Here is a 27,808-nt window from a genome sequence, read left to right as displayed (position 1 = left end):
AAAAAGTATTATACGTAGGCTATGCCTATGAACGTCATACTGAATAAAACATAACACGTTATTAGAAACCTTATAATGACGGACGAGGTATAGGAAATAAACTAGTAGAAAGATATTTTTGTATAACTCCACGAATCTTATCTCATTTTCTATCGATTTTCAACGTCCCTGCCAATCACTTTTATAACACACACGTCACGTAGATAATAATATGAATAATTAAAAAATAAAGTAACAAATTAGCAAAGTAAAATCAAGTACAGGGAAATGTTTTAAATAATGGTTAAACTAAACATGGAAGTATAAATAGTACAAATTTAAGCGTAGAGTAAATAAGTAAAATCTAGACCCGGTTAAACTTTAAATCAGTAATCACAAAAGTTAGCACTGTTCAAACCTAGTATAGTCTAAATCAGCACAATTCAAACCATTCACATTATAAGTTAGCAAAGTAAGAGAGTACCAAAGTGAGGTCCAAGTGTTCACAGATTTATCTGGACAACCATTTGGCACTTTTTTACCGTGCTGGTTTGAACTGTCCTTGGTTTGTTAATAGCGTTTCAGACTGTACTTGGTTTGAACTGTGCTGAATTTTTACTATCTACAGTTTCACATAAAAGGGTTTATTGACATTTTCATATCTTAGCTCTGGCACATAACCGAAAAAAGCGTTCTTTACAAAAGCGTTACAAGGGATATAAGATAGGGGTAGAAGATAGGGGTAGGAGATAGGGGTAAGAGATAGGGTGTTGGAGATAAGGGAAGGGAGTTAGAGGTTGGAGATAGGAGGCAGGAGATAAGTTAATAGATAGGGGTAGAGATACGAGATATGTTGTACGTTCAACGTTCAAATTAGAACTTAATGATAAATTCAAAATAGTTTAAGGACCCAAATTCTCTATGAATTGTTTTAAGCCAGATATTAAACACTACAATATTAGCCAAAAACTTGATGTTTTAATATACTAGCTTGTTACTGCTTATTACTATACTATATCATTATCTATAATTCCACCACTACTTTAAATTTATTCAGTACTTCAACGAGACTTGAAAACGCTCTTTCGTGTAGGTTGCAGACTCGGCTGAAAAACCATTTTTTTATTAATAGATAGTTCGGATTATGAGTCAGCAAATGAAAAGTTCAACTACCATCTTTTCAACTATAAGGGATACATTCGATATGAAATAAATGCTACATTGTCCGTTGAATAGCCTTACTACAGAGACAGACTGTTTTGCATTTCTTCCTATTTTTTTATTACTCGTATTATACTAACATATGAGGCCTACTAACTAAAACCCACTCCCATCACATTTCTTTATTCACTGAAATTATTTTATCGATTCCACACATCTTCACCTCTAAATCAAACTACACTTATGTCACTTCCTATTACTTAATATTGTTGAATAATGTATTATGATGTTTGGCTTATAAAACCAATACTTCCCCTTAAACAACATATCCTTATACTATTATATCAATATTTACAACCCCTAACATTTGTCTAAGTTCGTGGAGTCGGCTTGGTCATGATGTCAGCAACTTTTATTATTATTATTACATATTATGTTTTGTTCCTTTGTAAAATTCAGGATTTTTCACAAGTCAGATAGTGCTCTGATTGTTTTCATACATAAGTGGTTGCATTTCTTGCTGTTTGAGTAATTTACATAAAAGTAATTATATCCAAATTAATTCTTGTACTGTATTACTTAAAGCTACGTACTCTGATTCAGTTGTGCCAAAGCTAACACACTTTTGGTGGCGTGAACTCAATGCAATAGCTTCGGATCCCAACTTAAACACTGAACCAGATGTTGACCTTCGTGTAGCCAAGTAACCTATATAGTCTGCATTACTGTATCCAATCAACATAATTTTTTCTAAATAATTCCAAGAGAGCAAATTTATTTTTATTTAATTCGATTTTGTATGGGATGTTTAGTACTTGGGTTATGGAAGTAGATCTAAATAGAAATGCGCAAATTCAAAACGTTTAGGTTTTACTCAAACGCAAACTTACCAAATGAATATAGGTTATTTTTTATATAACATATAGGGTGATCCATCTGAAGTAACACACTCATTTTCATCGAAAAATTGCACATTAATCGCTTGAACGTAAAAGAAGTAGAGGCTTCCTTTTTTTTTAATGGAATTATATATTTTTAATTACATAAAAATGTAGAAAAACAATTTAAAACATTTTCAATTTTCGTTTTCTATGCCATTGTCAACAATTGAATTTAAGATCAATATTCGTTCGGTTTTACAGTTGTAGCACAACATTTTTCCATTAAATAATAACATTGACCTCGTTCATGTTGTCATAGCAAACGAGAGTCTTACATCAGGTGGATCACCTTGTATATAATGGTGTCTACTGTATTTATTACAGTAGTCGATTTAAAAAAATAACTTTCAACGCGTTTTAGTGACCGTCAAGGCAGGTGTACAATTTTTGTGTGTTCTTTTAGTTTCGTTTGGTTCAAGTACACGCAAGTACCGTTTCGTGCACAACGTTTTATGTGTTGCTAAATACCGCGGTTCGTCAACATGGATTGCTTATCGGCAATCAGCCTATTGCTCTTTCAAATAGTGTGCATAAATATAACGGCTATTTCGTCTGATGAAAAACAACAACTAGCCGACACACTGGACTTTCTTCTTAAATTTGATGGATGGAAGCATATTGGCGCTATAGCTAAGTATCAGAATGCAGCCGATGAAGTCGCGACGTTCGGAGGAATGGATTTGTACAAATTCGATGTGGATTTAAACGAAAAATACGACATAAATATGGAAAACCGTATTGTCCACGTCAAAAACGTGGACAACAAATATGACATGATCGTGCATTTGTTGGGGTGTGTGTACACCAAGGCGATGTTAACGTTTTTAAATTTATTACACGCCATTTTATTAGAATGCAAAATAAAAAAACGACGCTGTATAGATAAGGTGCAAAGAAAAGTAACCAATGTATGTAAAAAATTTCAAGTAAATTTAACGCATGATGAACGTTTGCTCACCATTAGGGGTTCGGTTGACTTGGAGGATTCCAAGATTGTGTTTAACACTGCGGTGGAACAGTTGGAAAACCATTATTTAATGTTGGATTTTATTTCTTCAGCGTTGCGCTATTTAATAGGATTGGCTCCGTTGGAAAAAATCAATAACGAAATAGTTCAAGGTTTGCAGAGCATTATTCGTTATATAAATGAAATAAAAAATGTAGCAATATCACGTGAGGACATGACGGGGAAAGACGACCAAACTTTTAAATTAGATCTGATGGCATTTTCCGGAAAAGTGTCCCGGTCAATTGATGTTCTTAAAGAAACCCCTTTGGTTATGTTCAAAAAAAATTATTGCATACTGCCGGACAACGAACAAATCCAACAACTGTATAGCAACTATCATGAAGATTTTATGGTTGAAGAAATGAATAAGCTTGAAAACGAGGTGTTTACAGTTTTCTATAGATATCTAGGTTTCGAGTACGTCAACGAAGCCACCATTTTAGCGTCAGATAATATTTGGTAACATATCATTCAAAATAAAACAAAAATGCATGATTCAGATTCAGTGAAATTACTTTTCCATATTATTAGTTGGTTGTGTATCTAAAATTTAATATAAATTTATTTATATTTAATTAAAAACGTTGAATATTAACTTTGAATTCTATTAATAATAATGTATATCATGATTCAGATTCAGTGCAGTTACTTTTCCATAATACTTGTTCGCTGTGTCTAAAATTTATATTAATTATATTAAAATTTTTGAATATTAACTTGAATTCTATTAAATTTAATGTTAAATTTATGACTTAAGATGTAAAATGATTAAACATATATAATTACCATACACATGTGTATATTTTATTGTTACACAGTTTTTTTTTTGATGAAAACATAACATGTAATGTAAAGTATTCTTTTGACGCAAATGTAAAAGAGCGATATTGGCTCTTGTTATTAAAAAGAAAGGTAATGGTAAGTTTATAACTTTCTAAGTAGATGATCACACATATTTTAAGTTTTGACTAAAATAAATAAATAGAAAATAATTTAAAAATAAGGTTATAAGCGAAGTAAAATCAAGTACCGGAAATTGTTTTAATAATGTCTTACCTAAACATGGAAATGTTAATAGAACACATTTAAGCATAAAGTAGTAAAAGAGAAATTTAGCAATGGTTAAACTTACGTTTAGTACAGACAAAAGTTATTTTTCAAACTATGCACAGTCTAAATCAGTACACGTAAATGTATCTCTTATTGTTCCACAGTTGATTTGTTGATAAAAACAAAATATGTTTTGTTAAGTATTTTATTGACGCAAAACTAAGAGAGTGCTACTTGCTCTGGTTATTAACAAGAAAGGTAAAGGTAATTTTTTGCGAAGTCTTAATTTAGAGTTCATACCGTAGTGTGTAACTATATTAATATGAACAACAATGAGGACTCGTTTTTTTTTTGTCCGAATATCATAGTCATTTCTAAAGAATGATTTTAATTTTATTCCCATCACAATCAAAGTGTCCGAAAATTGTTGTAAAATAATCAAATTAATTAGTCGGTAGAAAAAAGTTTTTAAATTGTTGATAACTCGATACACTAGCTTTTAGTAATTTATTTTAAAATATTGAAAAATTGTACATTTTGAAAAATGTTCAGAAAAACAATTTTTCAAACAAATCAGCAGTCTCGAGCATTATTAAATAGGATATTTCAACGAAAATTTTAATAATTAATAACCAGTACAAAAAAAAGTAATATACGTAGGCTATGTCTATGAACGTCATACTGAATAAAACATAACACGTTATTAGAAACCTTATAATGACGGACGAGGTATAGGAAATAAACTAGTAGAAAGATATTTTTGTATAACTCCACGAGTCTTATTTCATTTTCTATCGATTTTCAACGTCCCTGCCAATCACTTTTATAACACACACGTCACGTAGATAATAATATGAATAATTAAAAAATAAAGTAACAAATTAGCAGAGTAAAATCAAGTACAGGGAAATGTTTTAAATAATGGTTAAACTAAACATGGAAGTATAAATAGTACAAATTTAAGCGTAGAGTAAATAAGTAAAATCTAGACCCGGTTAAACTTTAAATCAGTAATCACAAAAGTTAGCACTGTTCAAACCTAGTATAGTCTAAATCAGCACAATTCAAACCATTCACATTATAATTTAGCAAAGTAAGAGAGTACCAAAGTGAGGTCCAAGTGTTCACAGATTTATCTGGACAACCATTTGGCACTTTTTTACCGTGCTGGTTTGAACTGTCCTTGGTTTGTTAATAGCGTTTCAGACTGTACTCGGTTTGAACTGTGCTGAATTTTTACTATCTACAGTTTCACATAAAAGGGTTTATTGACATTTTCATATCTTAGCTCTGGCACATAACCGAAAAAAGCGTTCTTTACAAAAGCGTTACAAGGGATATAAGATAGGGGTAGAAGATAGGGGTAGGAGATAGGGGTAAGAGATAGGGTGTTGGAGATAAGGGAAGGGAGTTAGAGGTTGGAGATAGGAGGCAGGAGATAAGTTAATAGATAGGGGTAGAGATACGAGATATGTTGTACGTTCAACGTTCAAATTAGAACTTAATGATAAATTCAAAATAGTTTAAGGACCCAAATTCTCTATGAATTGTTTTAAGCCAGATATTAAACACTACAATATTAGCCAAAAACTTGATGTTTTAATATACTAGCTTGTTACTGCTTATTACTATACTATATCATTATCTATAATTCCACCACTACTTTAAATTTATTCAGTACTTCAACGAGACTTGAAAACGCTCTTTCGTGTAGGTTGCAGACTCGGCTGAAAACCCATTTTTTTATTAATAGATAGTTCGGATTATGAGTCAGCAAATGAAAAGTTCAACTACCATATTTTCAACTATAAGGGATACATTCGATATGAAATAAATGCTACATTGTCCGTTGAATAGCCTTACTACAGAGACAGATTGTTTTGCATTTCTTCCTATTTTTTTATTACTCGTATTATACTAACATATGAGGCCTACTAAACTAAACCCACTCCCATCACATTTCTTTATTCACTGAAATTATTTTATCGATTCCACACATCTTCACCTCTAAATCAAACTACACTTATGTCACTTCCTATTACTTAATATTGTTGAATAATGTATTATGATGTTTGGCTTATAAAACCAATACTTCCCCTTAAACAACATATCCTTATATTATTATATCAATATTTACAACCCCTAACATTTGTCTAAGTTCGTGGAGTCGGCTTGGTCATGATGTCAGCAACTTTTATTATTATTATTACATATTATGTTTTGTTCCTTTGTAAAATTCAGGATTTTTCACAAGTCAGATAGTGCTCTGATTGTTTTCATACATAAGTGGTTGCATTTCTTTTTGTTTGAGTAATTTACATAAAAGTAATTATATCCAAATTAATTCTTGTACTGTATTACTTAAAGCTACGTACTCTGATTCAGTTGTGCCAAAGCTAACACACTTTTGGTGGCGTGAACTCAATGCAATAGCTTCGGATCCCAACTTAAACACTGAACCAGATGTTGACCTTCGTGTAGCCAAGTAACCTATATAGTCTGCATTACTGTATCCAATCAACATAATTTTTTCTAAATAATTCCAAGAGAGCAAATTTATTTTTATTTAATTCGATTTTGTATGGGATGTTTAGTACTTGGGTTATGGAAGTAGATCTAAATAGAAATGCGCAAATTCAAAACGTTTAGGTTTTACTCAAACGCAAACTTACCAAATGAATATAGGTTATTTTTTATATAACATATAGGGTGATCCATCTGAAGTAACACACTCATTTTCATCGAAAAATTGCACATTAATCGCTTGAACGTAAAAGAAGTAGAGGCTTCCTTTTTTTTTTAATGGAATTATATATTTTTAATTACATAAAAATGTAGAAAAACAATTTAAAACATTTTCAATTTTCGTTTTCTATGCCATTGTCAACAATTTAATTTAAGATCAATATTCGTTCGGTTTTACAGTTGTAGCACAACATTTTTCCATTAAATAATAACATTGACCTCGTTCATGTTGTCATAGCAAACGAGAGTCTTACATCAGGTGGATCACCTTGTATATAATGGTGTCTACTGTATTTATTACAGTAGTCGACTTAAAAAAATAACTTTCAACGCGTTTTAGTGTTCACCTACCGTCAAGGCAGGTGTACAATTTTTGTGTGTTCTTTTAGTTTCGTTTGGTTCAAGTACACGCAAGTACAGTTACGTGCACAACGTTTTATGTGTTGTTAAATACCGCGGTTCGTCAAAATGGATTGCTTATCGGCAATCAGCTTATTACTATTTCAAATAGTGTGCATAAATATAACGGCTATTTCGTCTGACGAAAAACAACAATTAGCCGACACACTGGACTTTCTTCTTAAATTTGATGGATGGAAGCATATTGGCGCTATAGCTAAGTATCAGAATGCAGCCGATGAAGTCGCGACGTTCGGAGGAATGGATTTGTACAAATTCGATGTGGATTTAAACGAAAAATACGACATAAATATGGAAAACCGTATTGTCCACGTCAAAAACGTGGACAACAAATATGACATGATCGTGCATTTGTTGGGATGTGTGTACACCAAGGCGATGTTAACGTTTTTAAATTTATTACACGCCATTTTATTAGAATGCAAAATAAAAAAACGACGTTGTATAGATAAGGTGCAAAGAAAAGTAACCAATGTATGTAAAAAATTTCAAGTAAATTTAACGCATGATGAACGTTTGCTCACCATTAGGGGTTCGGTTGACTTGGAGGATTCCAAGATTGTGTTTAACACTGCGGTGGAACAGTTGGAAAACCATTATTTAATGTTGGATTTTATTTCTTCAGCGTTGCGCTATTTAATAGGATTGGCTCCGTTGGAAAAAATCAATAACGAAATAGTTCAAGGTTTGCAGAGCATTATTCGTTATATAAATGAAATAAAAAATGTAGCAATATCACGTGAGGACATGACGGGGAAAGACGACCAAACTTTTAAATTAGATCTGATGGCATTTTCCGGAAAAGTGTCCCGGTCAATTGATGTTCTTAAAGAAACCCCTTTGGTTATGTTCAAAAAAAATTATTGCATACTGCCGGACAACGAACAAATCCAACAACTGTATAGCAACTATCATGAAGATTTTATGGTTGAAGAAATGAATAAGCTTGAAAACGAGGTGTTTACAGTTTTCTATAGATATCTAGGTTTCGAGTACGTCAACGAAGCCACCATTTTAGCGTCAGATAATATTTGGTAACATATCATTCAAAATAAAACAAAAATGCATGATTCAGATTCAGTGAAATTACTTTTCCATATTATTAGTTGGTTGTGTATCTAAAATTTAATATAAATTTATTTATATTTAATTAAAAACGTTGAATATTAACTTTGAATTCTATTAATAATAATGTATATCATGATTCAGATTCAGTGCAGTTACTTTTCCATAATACTTGTTCGCTGTGTCTAAAATTTATATTAATTATAATAAAATTTTTGAATATTAACTTGAATTCTATTAAATTTAATGTTAAATTTATGACTTAAGATGTAAAATGATTAAACATATATAATTACCATACACATGTGTATATTTTATTGTTACACAGTTTTTTTTTTTGATGAAAACATAACATGTAATGTAAAGTATTCTTTTGACGCAAATGTAAAAGAGTGATATTGGCTCTTGTTATTAAAAAGAAAGGTAATGGTAAGTTTATAACTTTCTAAGTAGATGATCACACATATTTTAAGTTTTGACTAAAATAAATAAATAGAAAATAATTTAAAAATAAGGTTATAAGCGAAGTAAAATCAAGTACCGGAAATTGTTTTATAATGTCTTACCTAAACATGGAAATGTTAATAGAACACATTTAAGCATAAAGTAGTAAAAGAGAAATTTAGCAATGGTTAAACTTACGTTTAGTACAGACAAAAGTTATTTTTCAAACTATGCACAGTCTAAATCAGTACACGTAAATGTATCTCTTATTGTTCCACAGTTGATTTGTTGATAAAAACAAAATATGTTTTGTTAAGTATTTTATTGACGCAAAACTAAGAGAGTGCTACTTGCTCTGGTTATTAACAAGAAAGGTAAAGGTAATTTTTTGCGAAATCTTAATTTAGAGTTCATACCGTAGTGTGTAACTATATTAATATGAACAACAATGAGGACTCGTTTTTTTTTGTCCGAATATCATAGTCATTTCTAAAGAATGATTTTAATTTTATTCCCATCACAATCAAAGTGTCCGAGAATTGTTGTAAAATAATCAAATTAATTAGTCGGTAGAAAAAAGTTTTTAAATTGTTGATAACTCGATACGCTAGCTTTTAGTAATTTATTTTAAAATATTGAAAAATTGTACATTTTGAAAAATGTTCAGAAAAACAATTTTTCAAACAAATCAGCAGTCTCGAGCATTATTAAATAGGATATTTCAACGAAAATTTTAATAATTAATAACCAGTACAGAAAAAAGTATTATACGTAGGCTATGCCTATGAACGTCATACTGAATAAAACATAACACGTTATTAGAAACCTTATAATGACGGACGAGGTATAGGAAATAAACTAGTAGAAAGATATTTTTGTATAACTCCACGAGTCTTATCTCATTTTCTATCGATTTTCAACGTCCCTGCCAATCACTTTTATAACACACACGTCACGTAGATAATAATATGAATAATTAAAAAATAAAGTAACAAATTAGCAAAGTAAAATCAAGTACAGGGAAATGTTTTAAATAATGGTTAAACTAAACATGGAAGTATAAATAGTACAAATTTAAGCGTAGAGTAAATAAGTAAAATCTAGACCCGGTTAAACTTTAAATCAGTAATCACAAAAGTTAGCACTGTTCAAACCTAGTATAGTCTAAATCAGCACAATTCAAACCATTCACATTATAAGTTAGCAAAGTAAGAGAGTACCAAAGTGAGGTCCAAGTGTTCACAGATTTATCTGGACAACCATTTGGCACTTTTTTACCGTGCTGGTTTGAACTGTCCTTGGTTTGTTAATAGCGTTTCAGACTGTACTTGGTTTGAACTGTGCTGAATTTTTACTATCTACAGTTTCACATAAAAGGGTTTATTGACATTTTCATATCTTAGCTCTGGCACATAACCGAAAAAAGCGTTCTTTACAAAAGCGTTACAAGGGATATAAGATAGGGGTAGAAGATAGGGGTAGGAGATAGGGGTAAGAGATAGGGTGTTGGAGATAAGGGAAGGGAGTTAGAGGTAGGAGATAGGAGGCAGGAGATAAGTTAATAGATAGGGGTAGAGATACGAGATATGTTGTACGTTCAACGTTCAAATTAGAACTTAATGATAAATTCAAAATAGTTTAAGGACCCAAATTCTCTATGAATTGTTTTAAGCCAGATATTAAACACTACAATATTAGCCAAAAACTTGATGTTTTAATATACTAGCTTGTTACTGCTTATTACTATACTATATCATTATCTATAATTCCACCACTACTTTAAATTTATTCAGTACTTCAACGAGACTTGAAAACGCTCTTTCGTGTAGGTTGCAGACTCGGCTGAAAACCCATTTTTTTATTAATAGATAGTTCGGATTATGAGTCAGCAAATGAAAAGTTCAACTACCATCTTTTCAACTATAAGGGATACATTCGATATGAAATAAATGCTACATTGTCCGTTGAATAGCCTTACTACAGAGACAGACTGTTTTGCATTTCTTCCTATTTTTTTATTACTCGTATTATACTAACATATGAGGCCTACTAAACTAAACCCACTCCCATCACATTTCTTTATTCACTGAAATTATTTTATCGATTCCACACATCTTCACCTCTAAATCAAACTACACTTATGTCACTTCCTATTACTTAATATTGTTGAATAATGTATTATGATGTTTGGCTTATAAAACCAATACTTCCCCTTAAACAACATATCCTTATACTATTATATCAATATTTACAACCCCTAACATTTGTCTAAGTTCGTGGAGTCGGCTTGGTCATGATGTCAGCAACTTTTATTATTATTATTACATATTATGTTTTGTTCCTTTGTAAAATTCAGGATTTTTCACAAGTCAGATAGTGCTCTGATTGTTTTCATACATAAGTGGTTGCATTTCTTGCTGTTTGAGTAATTTACATAAAAGTAATTATATCCAAATTAATTCTTGTACTGCATTACTTAAAGCTACGTACTCTGATTCAGTTGTGCCAAAGCTAACACACTTTTGGTGGCGTGAACTCAATGCAATAGCTTCGGATCCCAACTTAAACACTGAACCAGATGTTGACCTTCGTGTAGCCAAGTAACCTATATAGTCTGCATTACTGTATCCAATCAACATAATTTTTTCTAAATAATTCCAAGAGAGCAAATTTATTTTTATTTAATTCGATTTTGTATGGGATGTTTAGTACTTGGGTTATGGAAGTAGATCTAAATAGAAATGCGCAAATTCAAAACGTTTAGGTTTTACTCAAACGCAAACTTACCAAATGAATATAGGTTATTTTTTATATAACATATAGGGTGATCCATCTGAAGTAACACACTCATTTTCATCGAAAAATTGCACATTAATCGCTTGAACGTAAAAGAAGTAGAGGCTTCCTTTTTTTTTAATGGAATTATATATTTTTAATTACATAAAAATGTAGAAAAACAATTTAAAACATTTTCAATTTTCGTTTTCTATGCCATTGTCAACAATTGAATTTAAGATCAATATTCGTTCGGTTTTACAGTTGTAGCACAACATTTTTCCATTAAATAATAACATTGACCTCGTTCATGTTGTCATAGCAAACGAGAGTCTTACATCAGGTGGATCACCTTGTATATAATGGTGTCTACTGTATTTATTACAGTAGTCGACTTAAAAAAATAACTTTCAACGCGTTTTAGTGTTCACCTACCGTCAAGGCAGGTGTACAATTTTTGTGTGTTCTTTTAGTTTCGTTTGGTTCAAGTACACGCAAGTACAGTTACGTGCACAACGTTTTATGTGTTGTTAAATACCGCGGTTCGTCAAAATGGATTGCTTATCGGCAATCAGCTTATTGCTCTTTCAAATAGTGTGCATAAATATAACGGCTATTTCGTCTGACGAAAAACAACAATTAGCCGACACACTGGACTTTCTTCTTAAATTTGATGGATGGAAGCATATTGGCGCTATAGCTAAGTATCAGAATGCAGCTGATGAAGTCGCGACGTTCGGAGGAATGGATTTGTACAAATTCGATGTGGATTTAAACGAAAAATACGACATAAATATGGAAAACCGTATTGTCCATGTCAAAAACGTGGACAACAAATATGACATGATCGTGCATTTGTTGGGGTGTGTGTACACCAAGGCGATGTTAACGTTTTTAAATTTATTACACGCCATTTTATTAGAATGCAAAATAAAAAAACGACGTTGTATAGATAAGGTGCAAAGAAAAGTAACCAATGTATGTAAAAAATTTCAAGTAAATTTAACGCATGATGAACGTTTGCTCACCATTAGGGGTTCGGTTGACTTGGAGGATTCCAAGATTGTGTTTAACACTGCGGTGGAACAGTTGGAAAACCATTATTTAATGTTGGATTTTATTTCTTCAGCGTTGCGCTATTTAATAGGATTGGCTCCGTTGGAAAAAATCAATAACGAAATAGTTCAAGGTTTGCAGAGCATTATTCGTTATATAAATGAAATAAAAAATGTAGCAATATCACGTGAGGACATGACGGGGAAAGACGACCAAACTTTTAAATTAGATCTGATGGCATTTTCCGGAAAAGTGTCCCGGTCAATTGATGTTCTTAAAGAAACCCCTTTGGTTATGTTCAAAAAAAATTATTGCATACTGCCGGACAACGTACAAATCCAACAACTGTATAGCAACTATCATGAAGATGTTATGGTTGAAGAAATGAATAAGCTTGAAAACGAGGTGTTTACAGTTTTCTATAGATATCTAGGTTTCGAGTACGTCAACGAAGCCACCATTTTAGCGTCAGATAATATTTGGTAACATATCATTCAAAATAAAACAAAAATGCATGATTCAGATTCAGTGAAATTACTTTTCCATATTATTAGTTGGTTGTGTATCTAAAATTTAATATAAATTTATTTATATTTAATTAAAAACGTTGAATATTAACTTTGAATTCTATTAATAATAATGTATATAATGATTCAGATTCAGTGCAATTACTTTTCCATAATACTTGTTCGTTGTGTATCTAAAATTTATAGTAATTTTATTAAAATTGTTGAATATTAACTTGAATTCTGTTTAATTTAATGTTAAATTTATGATTTAAAATGTACAATGATTAAACATACATAATAACCATACACATGTGTATATATTATTGTTCCACAGTTTATTTGTTGATGAAAACATAACATGTAATGTAATGTGTTCTCTTGACGCATAACTAAAAGTGTGATATTGACTCTTGTTATTAAGAAGAAAGGTAGTGGTAAGTTTATAACTTCCTAAGTAGATGATCAGACATGTAAGTTTTTTAAATAAATAAATTGAAAATAATTAAAAAATAAGGTAATAAGCAATGATAAGCAAAGTCAAATCAAGTACCGGAAAATGTTTTAACTAATGTCTAAACTAAACATGGAAGTGTTAAAAGATCAAATTTAAGCATAAAGTAAAAAAGTGAAATTTAGCCATGGTTAAACTTTAGTTTAGTACAGATAAAAGTTAGCAGTATTCAAACTATACACAGTCTAAATCGGTACATAGTTAAACCTTAAGAGATATCAAGTCGCTCATGATAAAATGGCCATCCTCATTCTGGTCACAATGCAACTCAACCTTTCGCTTACTTCATAATATTTAACTTATTGCAACCCCAGCTCGTAACTAAAATATCAAATTGTTCAAATGACCCAATGTTGCCAAACTAAAAAAAACCTCCCAGCAAGGTAATGCACTTAGTAAGCCACGATCTGCACGTATTGTCGAATTTAACGAATCCGAGTACAATCGTATGGCTGTATTATAATTCCGCTTTGAAGTCGCTTTCGGTTTTTGCGTTTTCCAAGCACATTATTTACTGTTATAGAAATTTGTCAACGGCATGTACTCGTGTAGATATTTACATATCATAGCAAACCAGGTTGGAAGTAACTCAATAACATCGGTTTGGCGAAAATAATACAGGGTGATACATTTTATCGCGAACCACTCAATATTTCATTGGGTTTAATTAAAAACTGATTTTTTTTTTTCATAATGTTTTTATATAAAGTGATCTTAATTTTCCAAAACAAATTATGTTCCTATTCTTTCCTAAAACTAATTATTTTTATATTCACTTAAATGAAGTTAAACGATAACGCATACATTTCATTAACCTTTTTAATTGAGAATAATATATTAAAAATGTTAACTGGTCGACGACCAGATTTGGATAACTATTTTTGAAGTTTTTGTAGTTTCAAGTTTATAGCAGGTGGAAAGGTGGAGTGAAGTATTATTTTTATCTGTGCGCACTACCCCTCCCTTTTATACTTTTTTAACTTTAAAAATAGTTGTTCAAAACTGGCTATCGAACAGTCAAAATTCTAAGTACGTTATTCTTAATTTAGTTAAAAAGTTAATGAAACATATGCGTTACCATTTAAGTTTCAAAAGCTGCTATCAAAAGAACTAAGTTGGGAGGGTTGTGAAAACAAAACAAATTGTAAACAATTTCAAATCTATACAATGTGTGTAGAAACACTAAGCAAAAAAAACTCAATTTCTCATTGCACCCTATGAGATTTTCACGATAAAATGATCACGCTGTATACGGTATGATGGTACAAGTATTATAATACTTGCATAGAAAACAATACACTGGCGGCAACCGACTTGTACTAATTCTTTGAAAGCTCTGGTGGATTACGGCTATTGCGTGGATGTACTACACGTGTGTATTGTATAAAAACTGAAAATCGAACATTCTATTATGAATTATTGTTTTTCTCTTGTTATTAATATTATAGGTACTCGTAGCGCGTTAGACGTGTGAAAACGATTCGCGCTTGTTGCCAACGTGCCTGACGGTCGACGGAATTTGGTTTTTTTTTCACCATTTTTCAAACCGTCCGTTCGGAATGTTACAGCAGGACTACAAAGATGATTTAGACGAGTTTTTAATTTGTCGCCTTCGACAATACTTTAAACGAAAATGTCGCTTCGAACCGTTGAATAAACGTGTAAAATCAAAAAGCAAAAAAAAAAAAAAATCGACGTACCGTATTGATATTATTACTTTTCCAAAGGCTTTACAATTTATCGTGTCGCGCCAAAAGAATCGTTTAGTCGATTATCGCTTCAAACGCATTTAGATCTTCCGTCCGAATCGAGAAGCCCAGCCCGTCGTTCGTTACTTTTATTGCAAAACAAATGAATTTCGTTAGAACGTTATTGAAAAAGACCTTCAGAGAAAATAACAAATATAGAATTGATGTTCCGTTTCTTGATTTTTTTTCTTTAATAAATTTGTTTTATTCTTATACGAGTAAAAGTCATAAAGACATCAACCGGAGTTGTATTCTGTATTAAAACATCAAGTTTCTGGCTAATATTGTAGCGCTTAATATCTGGCTTAAAACAATTCTTAGAGAATTTGGGCCCTTAAACTATTTTGAATTTATCATTTAGTTCTAACTTGAACGTTGAACGTACAACATATCTCTTATCTCCTATATTTTACCCTAATCTTTACCCCTATATCCTACCCCATATCTCCCATCCCCTATCTCCTATCCCTTATCTCCCATCCCCTATCTCCTGCCCCCTATCTCCTACCTCCTGTAACGGTTTTGTAAAGAACGCTTTTTTCGGTTATGTGCCAGAGCAAAGACATGAAAATGTCAAAATATACTTAATCTTAAGCTTGACCGCTAGATCGCGCCACACGCACAAATGTTGCTCTTAGCAAACTCCTCTACAAGCGTCTCGACCGATGACGTGGACTTGGCCACTCTCCTGTTCTCCAGTAGGTTGGCTTTAGTCTCCGCCTGGATCAGACTCTTCAGAGCCGTCCCCTTGTTGTTATGCCCTTGACTATCTCTTTGCTGAAGTTCTTCTTCTGTTTTTGGTTCGCCTTGGCCAACTCCATAAACCAGCCGATTCCGCTCATTATCTTGCGTTAAGTGTCGGCCCTCGTGGTCCTTGACTTCTTGTTGACTACTGTTAAGTCCGTCGAAACACTATAGAGAAAAACTGATCGAGATGATTCGGGCGTGTCGATGAGATGGGTGGTTTGAAAATATAAGAAAAAAATGTTGTAAATTTCCAAAAATAACGTGTTGTCACACTTTGGTCGCGGTACTGTCGACTTGACAGTGTACAGTCTATTATTATTATTATTATTATTATGGGGTTTAAAAAAATATATTTAAATAAACTACCGTCTAATGGAAATATTGCTGATCGTGGCGCAGCTGATCCTGCAGCTACCACTGCAATATATATTTTTGTACGAGCACCCATTCATCACGGGGAAAACCACAATAGAGCCACGGGGTAAAAGATGCAAGAACACGGGCAAGGCGGCTGGTACCGCATTATAACCATGCCATCATTTCATATCCGGTGTGTCGGCCATCCCGCCCGAATAAGAATACCGCCACCGGGCAACGTTCCAAAGGTATACGGATAACTATGAAAATTATTATGACGTTAATTTATTCCATCGGAAAAAAAAACCCAATCGCTTATAGAGCATTTTTTTCTGTCGCGTAGCAACCCGAGTAAAAAATATAATATGTTTTAGAGCAAATCCTAATACGGAAAAAAATCATAACACATTCATTGTACAAGGTCAATCGTGAAGGACATAAGACACTCGTTTCTATTGAAAATTAAAAATACAGCGACTTTATTTGTTATTTAAAACTGACAAATATATTTAATTTTTTTTTAATATGGATGTGTTATTGAGCTGGAGACGAGAAATTTCATGTCACCATTTCCACAATATAAGAGATGATAAGAGATAAGGTATAAGCGATAACAGATACAATATAAGAGATAAGAGGTGAGCAAAAATATGCTAAAAACACATCCATGATTTTTCCGTGAAGCGAAATAGCTAGAATTTGTTTAAATGTTTTTGAACATTTTTTTTTTTAATGTTTTTTTTTATGAATCCCATCAAAGAGATCGAATTAACAAATCAGTAACATTTCTTTGCCGTACAAAATACCTTTTGAAAATTCTTAAATGTGACTGTTGTTAAAAATTGTTTTTTTACAGATAGATATATCGATACGTTTGATATAAGAAGTAAGATATGTATATTTAAAATTAATATACTGATTATACCTAATATTGTGTTGTTATATTAGTCTGGTTATCAACGTTTTTATAACCTGTTCGGACTAAGAGTGAAGTGTCATTGTTCCAAGCACTGAGTAAATTCTTTCAAGCTATTAAAATCAAAATAATTTATTTGTGATTTACTATAACTTACTTTAAGCACACTTGGCAATGGACTTTGAACTGAACAGGGTGAGTGGAGTTAATCCTTAACGGATTTTATTGAAAAACTAAAGGGACTATCATGAATGATCTTTGTTGGAACAGCTGATGTTTGTTGTGTATAATAAGTCGTGTTAAGATTACAAATTGTATTGTACCAATATTTTACACAATATTGGTATAATTTTATACAATAGAACAATCACTGTGAAGTTACAATAATTATTAAACCGTTGAATTTCGACATCGACTTGAACGCTTTTGATCGCCTAACATAAATCACGTCATTGTAAAAATATATCTATTGTCTAAATTTCGGTATACTCTTACTGTAAAGTTTTCACATTAAATATTAAGACACTCACTTGGAACTGTCCAATGGCTCATTATTTGTTTATTCTAGACAGACTGTTACCTACAATTGAAAAGATGGTGCTCGAAAACTATATCAACGGGTAATCGTAATTCTATAATAAAAACAATTACAACAGTAATGAAAATTATTGCTAGTAGAAAAAATGTACTATTGAAAACAATACCAAAATTGCAACCACAAATGATTATCTATGCAGGACTACTTCTGACAAACAACGTTTAATGTTAATTAAAAGGCATAAACTTTTTTCCACATTATTAATACACGTTTAATTGTTTTACCTTGACTTCGGTGTTCTAGCCTACAATAGAATAGTAAAATTAAATCCAATATGTTTTTAAAATACTATTGTGATATGTTAATTTCGGTGGAAATGTCTTATACATGGGCAGTACCGGATAATAGTTTTCTTGGTACATGGTAAATATTTTCACATAATTCTTCGACATTAGCAAGTATAAAATGTTTTCTTTTTCATTTCAGAACATGGTAAAACTTACAAACCAGAGCGTAAACACCTTTATACTATAGTTCATGTTTCATGCCAATCATATTTTGCACATATAATATTGATTTAGAATACCTAATAAAAAACACATTTATTTTGATCATAAGAAAAGAAGAATAAAAACATTATTTTGGTTTTGATTTTTAGAAAGCATTTTGCAGATTTTTAAAACAGAATTAGTCCAAGACCCGGGTAAATATAAAATTTAACATTTTTACTGATTTATGATAAACATTCGATTTGAGTTCAAAATTATAAAACTAAACATTTTTCAAAATGGAAATAGTTTAAATTATATTATTATTTATTACTATTATTTATATTTGGCGTTGATCTGATCTGACTGACTGTTATCGATCAAAATATATAATAACGTATTGTCATTAATAATTGTATACTTATTTTATATATTTTTTCGACAGAGCTTCCTGTTCCTGTTGAATACCAAAGTAATTTCGCATTTATTAAATAATCCTCATGGCTTAGACAATCAATCAAAAGGTGTAAAAGTTAATCGGTATTATTTAGACAGATTTCCCGAACAAAAAAAAATGTTGCCTCTTTATCCCAAATTAATTAATTACCTAAGAATATTGTTTAACATTTTTAATGTATGCCTTAAACGATGTAGATTGTACTTACTAGCCGATGTATATGTGTGACAATTATCTCTATTGAAGTTTTAAATATTTTCTAGAAATAGTCTTATTTAGTAAACACATGCACTGCACAGCATCTTACAATAAAAATATGTTACCAAAATGTTTAACACTGTTGTAATTATTATCAAATTCAATGACTAATTTGATTAATATTTGTTCATTTTCGCTAGTCGCAGTACTTAGACTAGTCGTTAATAAAATATTAAATTATCACGGTAAAAACACTTATGTTTAGTTTCTAAGCAACACGCTTATTTATTAATTTTTATAGTTGATGGAAACATATGCTTGTCAAATCTTGGAATAGAGAGACGAAATACAACTAGGAAAGCTTTCAAAACTATAATCAACAGTATATTAGGTAAATATTCATAAAAAATTAATTGTAATAGTTTTTGTATATTTATATATGCTGAGTATTTAAAAAAATGTATTTAATTATAATCATTAACAAAGAATAACAATAATTATAATAATAATGATTAATTCACAAACGCATGTATCAAAGATTTATTCTTATCTCAGTAAAATTAATTAAATGTTTTAATTTATAAAAATAGTAGTATAAAATTCACATAATTCACTCGTACGTTGATAGTTTATTAAAATATTTTTCTATCATAGCTTATGCTATGCATTTTACAATATATTTAATAGGTGACAATGCACAATACTAAAAAAAAAATATGAGAAATTAGTTTTTGTATCAATTGACCCAATAAGTGATTAGCAGAGTACTAGTGTTGCTATATTTCCAAAAAAATGAGAATGCTTTGGGTTTATCTTAACATCTAGACACACTACTAACACACCTTTTCCTTAAAATACACAATCCACTACAGAGTTATACCTTGAACAAGGGGAAAATTCAATTTCCAATGACAATATTTTTTTAACATTAAAAGTTTCTATTTTTCTATCTAATACAATTAAACATGAAACAAACTGAATTTTTTAGCTCCGATGCGGTATTTTTAAAAAATTTTTTTTTACCATTTTGATGGATTGAATCTATTGGTTATGATAGGGTGTTCGACCTTGTTCCTACCATTTAAAATATGAACACTAAGAGTGACATGTCTGCACAATACGGACACTCTGTAATTGTATTTTTATTTCTACGAGTGGTCATACACGTGTAAAAGTCGTATCTAGTAAATACAGAAAAGTAGTAACAAAATATAAGCTAAATTGGTATTTTTTTTTTCACCGTTCAAGATTGCAACAATCAAAATTTCGCAGATTCCCCCCCTCCCCTATTGTGTCATTTAATAGGATTGCACAGAAGTATAAATTACCCAGATTCATTTGTAATGGCTGCTGAGGTTGACGAGGACGGAATTTGTATTCTAACAGACATAAAAAATAAATATTATCAGCTACTCATCATCATTGGTGGCTGCATCTTTGAAGTAGATGCTAATAATGCGGAAATTCAGGAACTTTCTGCACAAGTGAACTATTTGGAATAAGGGCAACTTATTTTACAGTACTATTAGAATTGTATATAATTCAGTTTCGTAAACCTTCTAGTACAAAAATTGTCAAAAAATGTAATGTATTAATAAATAAGTAGTTTTTATCACGACTAGAAGAACATTTGTTGCCTATGTATTGTAATTATATTGTTATACTTTTTCACATGTTCGGATAATATTGCAATAGTGGTGTAAATATTCCCATACTTGGGAAAGAACCACATTAAAGCCGTATAAAAAGCCATACAATTTCGATATGCAACTACAGAGCCTGTCGCATTCCATGCAGCGCCATCTAGGGATGATAGAGTGAATTATTTATAAACTGACAGTCCATCACTAGATGGCGCTGCATGAAATAACTACTATTTACTAAGATTAATCAGTTAACGCTACGAATCGATATGATTAACTCTGCCTATATTATGTTTCTAAGAAAAACAATCTAAAAAACATTTTTAAAAAAACTACCTCAGGTATTGTATTTATACAAATATTGCGTTTTAAATATTACCAATAGTACTATTAGTTTGACGTATGAAAATTGTTTACATTAGGTTCGTAATAGTTATAAAATAAAAGAGCACAAGTGACAAAACATCAAATATATTTTTAAGTTTAAGGTATATTTTAAAATCAGGATGACTACTTTAGTCTTTAAGTGTATTAATAATATGTACTAATAAATAGCTACTCGACTAAAATACCAATATTAAGATTTGGCCCTAGAGTGCCAATAACAATATGTATAACCGCTTAATACAGGTGTTTATACTATTTATATTTTGTGTAATATCATTATTATTATGACTATAAACTGACAAATAATAAATCAAACGATATTTGCTGTTTAACAACAGATTCTCAAAGCACGGCGTGTGTGTGCTATTAAAATGCAAAATGATACGCCAGACTATTTTTTATGTATACAACACATATTATAATATGTCACATAATAATATTATATTGTTTATACAACCTTTTTACCTTCGATGCTTTGAGGTTGTATCGTATTTAGAATGATGTTTTTAATTTTTTTTTTTCTGGTCTGTACTCAATAAATCTTTAAAAACCGCTGAACCGATTTCTTCGTGTAGCAAATCCTAAGATCAGAAATCGTACCTTAAAAGTGTAGTAATGGGCTAAAAATTCAAAAAATTCAGCCCTTTCCCTTCAAAATCGAGAAAAACACCAAATCAATTTTAATAATTTTTAAAAATGTCGATGCTCTTATATTGTGCTTGGTTTGGACTGTACTGGTTTGAACCTACTATCCACAGATTCACTTACAGTTATAATAATTCCTGTAGATCCATGACTTCCCCGTCATTACTATGTCTCGACTCTGTACTGGCTTTTTTTTGGTTTTATTATAACGTTAATTATTATAATACTAGCAAAATAAAATGGCCAAAAGAGACGTTTTTCCATGAATAAAAAAACCAATTAGCTTAATTTGCAAAAAAATTCTAAATATATATTTATTAATTTTATATAATTTTTTAAGTTTTCGATTCACATTAACTCATAAGAGTGTCGAAAATTTGTTCACTGGCCTGTACACCATTTATATTATATTGTTATGGAAACAAGCTAAAAATAGTGTAGCTAATATTTCGCTTATGTCGGGGCGTTTGTAGTTTTATCCAAGATAATTTGGGCCAAGCTGTTTAACGTACTCTTATTGAGTGGGACTAAAAAAAAAGCAATAAAGTCCTAACCAAGCACAGCCTAATACTATACAGCTCGTTAAGAAATCACCACAGTGAGTATCAACAGACTCGTGGCAAAAATATTTTTTTCACATTATTGAAAATTTCATTATTTTTCTAACCGATCAACCATTTGAAATATTCAATGCATTATTATCCACTTAAAAATTAAACTCTACCAAAAGGACTTATAAAGATATGGGATATGTGAATTCATTTTTTTTTTTCATAACTAATAATAGTGATATTTGGTTATGAAATTCTCAATTTGGATAGCCTGTGTGTTATATTATAATAAACATTAAATTATGTTTTATTAAATTGAATTTCAATAGTAAAGATATAAATAGAAAATAAACGATTTCCAAATGTAGTTAATTATAATTTATATGATGTGAAATGTATTATGGAAAATCATTTTCTTGACTAGTGATTAGCGCTTTTTTAAGACTCTAATGTGGTTCTACAGAAAATATGCGAAAGAGTAATAGCTAACAATATAAATACAATACATTAGCAAGAAACATGTTTACAGCTATGATTGAAACTATTAAATAATTTAAATTTAGCGACAATAGTCAATAAAAAAATAATATAGCATCTATTATTAACTGAGTTGCTCATGTGAAATGTGAATCCTGGTCCAAATAATTATAACTGATCAGAAAGTGGCTGAATTAGGTCATCATTAGGTTTTAATTCCCAAATACGGTCATCTGTACAGGATCTGTATCTGATAATTTTCCCGTTTCTATCTGTTAGAATACAAGTTTCCGTCTTGTCGGTCTCAGCTTTAATCATGTATAGTTCTGGATATTTTATACTTCTGAACAAGCCAATTAAACGGCACATGGCGAAAAAATCTTCGAAGTCTCGATCGTTATCACCTTCAAAAAAAACATGATCAAATTTAGCTTGTTTATTAAAAGATAAGGATGTGTTAGCGGTCACTATAGACGTTATGTACACACAACGCCTTCCAATATTATGTAGTAGATATAGTCTTACTCTGGCAAGACTCTGGTAATCACTTATTAAGTCAGTTGTAATATTTTTATTACTACCGCTATACCATATAAAAATTATAATAATGAAATAAAAGAATAATTTTAATTTTTGACACGAGTAGCTTTTATATCTTGTTGCATAGCATAAACAAAGTAATGACACCACAGCTTAATAATTGTTACTTTTAGGTTAACTTTCAACTTCATCATGTTGCCATCCATTTTATTGTAAAAATGTCTATTTATAACTTATTGGGTAAATGTTAAAAAAACCAACTGGTTATGTAAAGAACGGATATTGTATTAAAACCAAAAGAGTCCATAGACGATCAAAGCACAAGAACTTAATGAAAAAAAAAACAAAGTCTAATGTCCATAATGTTTTTACTAAGTGTTTGTTAGGAAAAAAGTCTAGTCAAACATTCATGTTTTGTAAATCTATACTTCGGTTATTAAAACTAAATTTGTTTGCTAATGCGATATGTCTGTAATTGAACTATTACGTTTTTTGTATCATGGTAATCATTTAAATATAATAATAACTGAAAAAGATATTTTTTTATAAATTAATAAAGTAAATACGGTTAAAATAAATTCAATTATTGTATAAACATAATATTATATTTATATATAAAATGATAAAACAATTATATAAGACTATTTACGTGTGGCACCGCGGATTAATGTTTTTGTAGCTTCTCTAGTTATAATTCTTCTCTTATTTCCATAAACTGACAGATCAATGTTCCCATCAAAATTGTCTTAACAACAAATAATAAGAAAATAATAATAAATTAGTTGCTCGTGGTAGTATTGCATTGCACTTTAATAAATGTTGTAATGTTACCAATTTTTGCTTTAATGAGGCAAACATATATAATGCTAACCTCTCGCCCATCATTGGCAAAAAAAAAATTAATGTAATTTACCGTTATGACGCACTATATCAAGTCAACTACACACTATCAAGTCCCAAATTAGTATAGAGCTAATATAATATAGTGTATTAGTGTACCTATATACTATTATATAGTATAATAATAGTGTAGTACTAACTAAGAATGTAATCAATCAATTTAGTTTTGTATTTGTGCTCTCTTGTCATAACAACTTATCAGACCTATCATTAACTTTGCTCGAATCCCAATTGACCAAGCAGGTCCTAGTAGACCTTTAAACATTAAGCTCAGTTTTGCCTGATATAATATTATGATCGAGATTACCTTGGATTATCTCAGGTATCTGGATATGAATATCTGTAACAAAAATATAAAATACAAAATAATTATACGGTTTACAGATTTTTTTAAAAAATATATTATCTATTACAGCCGTCCTAAAACTGAGAACATTTAGACTAATTAATCAATGTAAACAGTTTGAACTTATAGTAGCCACGGTTGTAAATCCGTTTATGCCAAAGGTTAATATGAATTAGGTTTTCAGCAATTATCAAAACTTTAACCCTTTCAGACCCGCGTGCCATTATAATGGCACAACAAAATAAAAGCCGTTATAAAATTCAATTCAAATAATATCTTTGTGTAATACATATATATATACACGTAAAAACATGTGTAGAATACGTTAAAAATGATAAGAATGCAATATGGACGAAATATGAAAAGATAATGAAAGGTTATCAAAAAAAAAAAAGTTGGCTAAAAATTTTTTTTTTTTTTTCACATTATCTTCAATTTTCAACAAAAAAATAAACACTAAAAATCCCATATTTTTTTTTTTGCTTCTCAATTTATATTGTATGCATATTATGATTGAATATCGAGATTATCTCTTACCGTTATCATTTTATTGTACCTCCAATAGTATGTCATTACAATGGCAATTGGGCGTCAAGTGTTGCTAATCAACTAATTTTACCTTGGTAAACGATTTTTGTTATCAAACAACAGAGATAATAAAACCCGCATTTTTCTTATCAAATTTGATATACTGATCGTCCTGAGCAATTTAAAAACTTCGTTTATACGTTAAATGTAAGTATTTTAAACATTTAAATTGTTAATTTTTGTTTTTTATTATTCTTAAAATAATACGAATATTTTATTCTTTCTGTTAAAGTTTTTATTCAAAGAACATTTTACTCTATATATTGTTTTTTTATAAATGTAATGTTAATTTTGTTTGTATACCTAAAGAATATATGTATATGATAAATAAAATTGTTTTATACCTAGGTATATTGTTAATTTTATTTGTTACAAATAGTTTTAAGTGTTAGTCAACAGTAAAGATTTATAAAAAAAAAATAGAACTGAAAAAACTTGGTTTATTATTGTTTTGTACCTCAACCAGTTGGTGCCCGTTTGTCATCCTAATGGCATAACGAATGACAACCTTTAACGCCCATTTGCCATTACAATGGCAAGTCTCAGGATCTCAGTACTGAGTCGACAAAAAAAAAATTTTTTTTTTTAATTTCTTAGTTTGAATGATATTTAAATGAATCCATGACAAAATTTTTTTTTTTCACGGGATCATAATTCGGGTCTGAAAGGGTTAAGCAAAAACATATAGGTTTGTGATTCAGTTTTTTCAATCGAATATTTATCGCTTATTTTTAGTTTTATATAATTGATAATAATCAATTGGTAATTTTTTGTAAAAAAAGTGAAAATGTTGTATATTTTACTTGTTGACATCATTATTTCTGTTTGCATTTGAATCTGATACAGTACCATTCCTAAAATTCAAAACAAAATAAATTTGAACACAAATTCTTTATCGTGATTAATATGAAAGTAACTATATGATTATTCTCAATATGTGAGGCATTTAAAAATTAATGTAAATTTAAAATATATATCATATAAAGGTGATTACGGCTTTTGTTATCGTCGTCTGTATATTCTGAAATTAAAATATAACAATTTCAAAAATACCAAACAACTGTGTAGAAATATTTTAATAAAATATTGTTACTATTCTTGTATAAAAAGTTTATACCTGGTACTGCCAACATGAAAGCCATTTCCTCTGAAATTAAGATACCATAAATGCATTTTTTTAATGACATAAGATTTTATCCATTTTGGAAGAAATGCACTTGGATGTGTTATATTAAAACGTATTGAGTGGTAATAGCTAATTTTGAGTAATTGTAGCGAGTAGTATAAAATATAACCACATGCTGAGGTCAACAATAGTAACATCTGAGTTGCTTGTCGAAAATATTTCATTGAGAAAAAAAATAAAATTAAGATTATACCATTGATAAATTTGAGTTGATACAAGTTATTGTTGCAATTTTTATATAATTATCGAAATATTTTTCTACTTGCAAGCTTTACTGTTACACAACTACGTTGTAGTTGTCATTCTTATTGTAGAATTATAATTACTCATCGAAGATGGTCCAAGGACAATTCTCTTAATTATTTTCGGCATGAAATCTAGAAGAAACAACATATAATGGTTTGGGGCAGGACAAGCAATACTTATGATTATATATAGTTAGAGAAAAAAAAAATATATAATTTTTTAATTAGGCCAAACACATAAAAAAACATTACAATAGTTACATTGGTGTATACTTATTTTTAAATTAAAATTTACCTATTGCAAGCTCGATATGTCTGTCTGTAAAAAATTATATAAAAATATTGGAATTAAAAAAAAATGTATATTTTGTATGAAAATAAAATGTTTACTGACTAGTTATGATGACCTGCTTATCACGTATATCTGTAAATAAAGTTAAGCATTGGGTTTTTTTTTTTATAGATTTGTACTACCTAATGTTGGTATATGTAACCAATGAAAATATAGTCACCTAATACAGCCACAAAAGCCTTTACTAAGGCAAACGATATTAAAACACATAACAAATTCATTTTTATCTGCAAACAATAGTAAACGTTAAACGTCTTTGTATTAGACTCAGCTTAATTCATCGAATATGTGCAGCTTATATGTGGAGTTGAAGTGTTAGATGTACTTTTATTTCAATTTATTTTTGTACCTTTAAAACCACTGTGTTGATAGTATTTTATAAAGAATAGAAATTAAAAATATTCCACTTTTTTGTTCCAAAACAAAAGGGCTGTCTTAAAATGTAGACTCTTTTAAAAATAGTTCCAACAAGACAACATGGAAAAATAATTATGTGTACGATTTTTAGTAAATAAAACCCCTAAAAATGTTCACTTGAAATTACAACTTTTTAAAAACTTTAATAAAATCGACTTAGTGGTTAAAACGTCACCACAAAAATAAATAATTAGAAAAATATTTTTAAAAAAAAATTACATACAATCTTAGAAGTAGTTTAGTGTTACCCAACTAAATTTTTGAAACAATGCAACTTATAAGCAAAATTGGTATTCGACCAGCTTGTCACACGGTTGAAACTGTTTTAAATAGATTTGTGGATGGTCTTTTCCGTCGACCGAAACAATTAAATGCAAATACATTTTCAGCGGGCCTATGTTAATTTGTTTGCATAGC

At 30.1% G+C, this 27,808-nt stretch overlaps 2 protein-coding genes across 3 annotated transcripts in view; one reads left to right on the top strand and one right to left on the bottom strand.

The window, feature by feature from the left end:
• The window catches only part of LOC126835931 (uncharacterized), a 98,475-nt gene that overhangs the window by 41,365 nt on the left and 29,302 nt on the right, over positions 1-27,808 (top strand). The window lies entirely within an intron of this gene.
• LOC126835929 (uncharacterized) lies at positions 22,696-27,749 on the bottom strand. 2 transcript variants are annotated; one of them, XM_050568819.1, is made up of 12 exons: positions 27,615-27,749; positions 27,324-27,494; positions 27,135-27,201; positions 27,017-27,046; positions 26,918-26,941; positions 26,704-26,754; positions 26,309-26,338; positions 26,186-26,212; positions 25,995-26,045; positions 24,565-24,597; positions 24,007-24,102; positions 22,696-23,221 (listed from the first exon to the last, which is right to left on the bottom strand). In XM_050568819.1, exons 3-12 carry the CDS (start codon positions 27,193-27,195, stop codon positions 22,986-22,988), a joined length of 639 nt encoding a protein of 212 aa, XP_050424776.1. In that variant the 5' UTR covers positions 27,196-27,201; positions 27,324-27,494; positions 27,615-27,749; the 3' UTR covers positions 22,696-22,985. The 2 variants fall into 2 exon arrangements, with proteins under 2 accessions (XP_050424776.1, XP_050424775.1); XM_050568818.1 differs by lacking the exon at positions 27,324-27,494.

The sequence above is a fragment of the Adelges cooleyi genome, unplaced genomic scaffold (genome assembly GCF_023614345.1).
Source record: "Adelges cooleyi isolate 19-005CV unplaced genomic scaffold, UGA_ACOO_1.1 ACOO_flye_CR_arks_rails_tigmint_CR_PRNA_23, whole genome shotgun sequence".
Lineage (NCBI taxonomy): Eukaryota > Metazoa > Arthropoda > Insecta > Hemiptera > Adelgidae > Adelges > Adelges cooleyi.
The sequence above is the reverse complement of the archived record's forward strand: the minus strand, read 5'-3'. Positions and strand labels throughout refer to the sequence as shown.

Coding starts and splice junctions, on each gene's coding strand:
- LOC126835929 (XM_050568819.1), bottom strand. CDS start 27,195: ATGAATTTGTTATGTGTTTTAATATCGTTTGCCTTAGTAAAGGCTTTT. Junction 26,046..26,185: donor AGACGACGATAACAAAAGCC/GTAATCACCTTT, acceptor TTTGAATTTTAG/GAATGGTACTGTATCAGATT. Junction 24,598..25,994: donor AGAAATAATGATGTCAACAA/GTAAAATATACA, acceptor TTTTTGTTACAG/ATATTCATATCCAGATACCT.